The sequence below is a fragment of the Sminthopsis crassicaudata genome, chromosome 1 (assembly GCF_048593235.1).
Source record: "Sminthopsis crassicaudata isolate SCR6 chromosome 1, ASM4859323v1, whole genome shotgun sequence".
Classification (NCBI taxonomy): domain Eukaryota; kingdom Metazoa; phylum Chordata; class Mammalia; order Dasyuromorphia; family Dasyuridae; genus Sminthopsis; species Sminthopsis crassicaudata.
The window spans coordinates 61,037,592-61,041,670 of NC_133617.1; the positions used below are offsets into that span (position 1 = coordinate 61,037,592).

Sequence of the window (4,079 nt, forward strand, 5' to 3'; positions counted from 1 at the left end):
AGAAAGACAAGACAACAGTAAACTGAGGTAAGACTGTGGTGCGCCACAAAGAAGCAAGCATGCTTTCAATGTTCTTGGTGGATGGTGGATATATTCCCTGCTTTAGCTTTTTGTCATCTTTGCTAATGTGTTATCTTTGGGAAAATATCCAGAAAAATGATCAGCCAATCTAAGTAACTCTTCCTTCCCTCTGATGTTGCAGGCATTAAGCTGTGCTTGTACTTGGCACCCATGTCAGAGCCCAGGATTTCATTTTTGATGACTATAATTCAGAACCAGGAGCAGATTATATTTGATCAGTCACTTTGAAGTTCTCCCTTCCTATCCCTTTCAGGAAAACATCCTGCAATACTTCAAGGCCTTGTGAGCTCTTTTTCTTCTTTCTCACAAGGGATATTCTCAAACTCAGACCAAGGTTTTTCATCAACTTTGAATCTGGCTCACTGAATCAGTCTAGCAGTGTCAACATCAATAGAAATGGTACCACAACATCACGTAAAAAAGTCCTTGTAGGATGCTTACTAACTTAGAAAATCTTGCATCAACATTATTGATGTTCTCCTGTGTTTTAATTTGTTTTATTAAATATTTTTCTTTTTTCCTTTTTTTTTTTTTTTTTTTTTCCTGAGGCTGGGGTTAAATGACTTGCCCAGGGTCACACAGCTAGGAAGTGTTAAGTGTCTGAGATCAGATTTGAACTAGGTTTCTCCTGAATTCAGGGCTGGTGCTCTATCCATTGCGCCACCTAGCTGCCCCTATTAAATATTTTTAAATTTCATTTTCATCTGGTTGGGATGCATTCAGGAGTGCAATGGTCAGTGAATGTGACACCACTAATTTAGAGTGAGAAGCTTGAATTGTTTGAGTACTTGAGTTAAAATTCCATTTCAGCCATTCACATGTGTGATGTTAGGCATGCTACTTCCCTTTTCAGGACCTCATTTTCCTCAGTCTTAAAATAGAGGGGTTTTAATTATAACCTCTAAGTTCCCTTAAAGTTCTAGATTTAAGGTCTTTTTCTAAGGAGTCTAATCCAACTAATTTATTTTAAAGATGAGGAAACTGAGACCCTTATCCATGGTTACACATGGAATGAGGAAGAGAGCTTCTTATTCCAATCCCAGATACTTAGGAGTATCTAACCCCAGATATTTTGTCCATCAAACAAGTCTCAGGATTTTTGTGATCTTTCTTATTCTCCAAATTGGTCTTTTTGAAGTCAAGGTCAGCTTCTGCTCATCTAAAGTCTCTCTGAAGAATTACTACTGCCTAGAGTACAGACCACCCATTTCTCTGGCCATATTTATCGTGTGCTCTCTCTACATGGCCTGTGATTCTCCTTCCTTCCTTCCTTCCTTCCTTCCTTCCTTCCTTCCTTCCTTCCTTCCTTCCTTCCTTCCTTCCTTCCTTCCTTCCTTCCTTCCTTCCTTCCTTCCTTCCTTCCTTCCTTCTTCCTTTCCTTCCTTCCTTCCTTCCTTCCTTCCTTCCTTCTTCTTTTCCTTCCTTCCTTCCTTCCTTCCTTCCTTCCTTCCTTCCTTCCTTCCTTCCTTCCTTCCTTCCTTCCTTCCTTCCTTCCTTCCTTCCTTCCTTCCTTCTTCCTTTCCTTCCTTCCTTCCTTCCTTCCTTCCTTCCTTCCTTCCTTCCTTCCTTCCTTCCTTCCTTCCTTCCTTCCTTCCTTCCTTCCTTCTTCCTTTCCTTCCTTCCTTCCTTCCTTCCTCCTTTCCTTCCTTCCTTCCTTCCTTCCTTCTTCCTTTCCTTCCTTCCTTCCTTCCTTCCTTCCTTCCTTCCTTCCTTCCTTCCTTCCTTCCTTCCTTCCTTCCTCCCTCCCTCCCTCCCTCCCTCCCTCCCTCCCTCCCTTCCTTCCTTCCTTCCTTCCTTCCTTCCTTCCTTCCTTCCTTCCTTCCTTCCTTCCTTCCTTCCTTCCTTCCTTCCTTTCTTCCTTCCTTTCTGCTGGATGAAGACATTCCCCCAACTCAAGGATGATGAGTAGACAAGGTATTTGGCAAGAGAAGAGTAAGACTGAGATAGTCAAAATGAATACACCAAGCTCCATGGAGCAAACTTCTTTTCTAGGTATGGTGATAATTAAAATCTCCTTTCCTGTTTTATCCCCTTGTAGGCTCCTGGAATGAAGTTGGAAAATGAGACATGGATAGTGAAAGAATTTGTGCTTGTGGGGTTTTCCAATCTTCCAGATCTGAAGGCTACTCTCTTCACTCTCTTTCTGCTCATGTACTTGATCACACTCAGTGGCAACATCACTATCATTACCATCATCTACCTGGATCACACCCTCCACACTCCGATGTATTACTTCTTAGGGGTCCTCTCCCTCTCAGAGACTTGCTACACTCTGGTCACCATTCCCAACATGCTGGTCCACCTGTTGATAGAGAACCATGTCATCTCCATTCCTAGTTGTAGGACCCAGATGTTCTTTTTTCTTGGCCTGGGCTGCAGTAATTGTTTCCTCCTCACCTTGATGGGCTATGACCGGTATGTGGCCATCTGCCACCCACTCCGTTATGCAGTGATCATGAGGCCATCTGTTTGTCTCTATCTTGGAAGCCTGGTCTTCTGCTCTGGATTTCTGGTGGCTGTCACTGAGACTTGTCTGATATTTGCCTCCTCCTTCTGCCACAGCAACCGAGTGGAACACTTCTTCTGTGACATTGCCCCTGTTCTCAAACTTAGTTGTACTCAGAGTGCAGCCAAGGCCTTGACTATCTTCTTCTTCAGTGTGATCGTGGTGCTGGCCTCCTTTCTCCTCATTCTGCTCTCATATGCCTTCATTGTGGCTGCCATTATGAGGATCCCTTCTGCTGCTGGAAGGCGCAAAGCCTTCTCCACTTGTGTGTCCCATCTCACAGTGGTCATTGTGCACTTTGGATGTGCCTCAATAATTTATCTGAGACCAGAGTCAGAGAGCAACCCAGATCAGGACCGAATGGTGGCTGTGTTCTACACAGTGGTTACCCCATTGCTCAACCCTGTGGTGTACACCCTACGTAATAAGGAGGTTAGAGTAGCACTAAAGAGGACCTTGGGTCGCAAACTGAGGACCCAGAATGACTAATTACTAGGATGAAGCAAGAAAAAGCAATACTCCAATTTCAAAAGGGACTCATGTGCCCAAATTCAGCTGGGTGGACAGCTTTAATTGTCCCAGGGTTCCAAAGTCGAATCTCAGTCAACTGAACTGGAGACCACTCTAAGACCACAACTTAATTAGAGACCAGATATCTCAATTGCCTATCTTTAAATCCCCTCCCCATAATTCTAGAAAGTCCACCTCAGCAGATCATGCAGTTGTGTAGTTGACTGCTGCATCCAAATTAATTAGCTCTGAAAATGGCTTTGTTGAAGGAGCATGAATGTCCTCAATGTCCTATAGCCTTCTCTACTTTCTTGCCATCCTTTCATTGGCTGGGCATATGAACCACTAAGGGATCCAGGATGACTGTGCTTCATGCCAAGCAGCTCAGAAAATCTTTGCAAGGAAGAGAAGCAACTCTTTACCAACTTCAATTCAATGGGTGTGAAGACAGGTACAATGGAGATTAATTTCATCTCTTCCCCCTCTTCACCACCAGAACCAAGAAAGAAGAAGAAACTGGAAATTTTTAATTAATTGTTTTTAAAATGGTATAGTATTTTGAAAAAGATTGTAAATGTTTCCAATCATCTTTAGAACTCCTTTGAAAGGTGAAAGATGTAGTAAGTAAAATTCAAATAACAGAGAAAAAGAGAAGCATAACAATATAACAGAGAAAATAACAAACAGATACAGCTTGTCCAAGAAGATGATAGCTTATTAATAGTGATCTATGAAGCTGTTAATAAAAGCAGTCATACTGCCCCTTTCAGTTAGGTCAGTGACCATGAAAAGATGGGGGAAACCCATTTTATTGAGCTATAAAAAGGGAGGATGTTTGGATGGTTGGAGAATGTGAAGATTAGCTTCCCAGGAAAAGGTGGCTTGCTTTTCAGATGTGGAAGATGGTCGCACCATGAAACAATTAAAGAACATTAATTGTTTTATGGGCTTTAACTATTTCTAGTAATCTTGGCTAGAAATT

At 42.4% G+C, this 4,079-nt stretch overlaps 1 protein-coding gene across 1 annotated transcript; it reads left to right on the forward strand.

Moving 5' to 3' along the window:
* The first annotated feature begins 2,128 nt into the window (after positions 1 to 2,128).
* Positions 2,129 to 3,076, forward strand: LOC141552077 (olfactory receptor 10T2-like). Its single transcript, XM_074284507.1, has one exon. The coding sequence runs from the start codon at positions 2,129 to 2,131 to the stop codon at positions 3,074 to 3,076; it is 948 nt and encodes a 315-aa protein (XP_074140608.1).
* Positions 3,077 to 4,079: the final 1,003 nt, after the last annotated feature.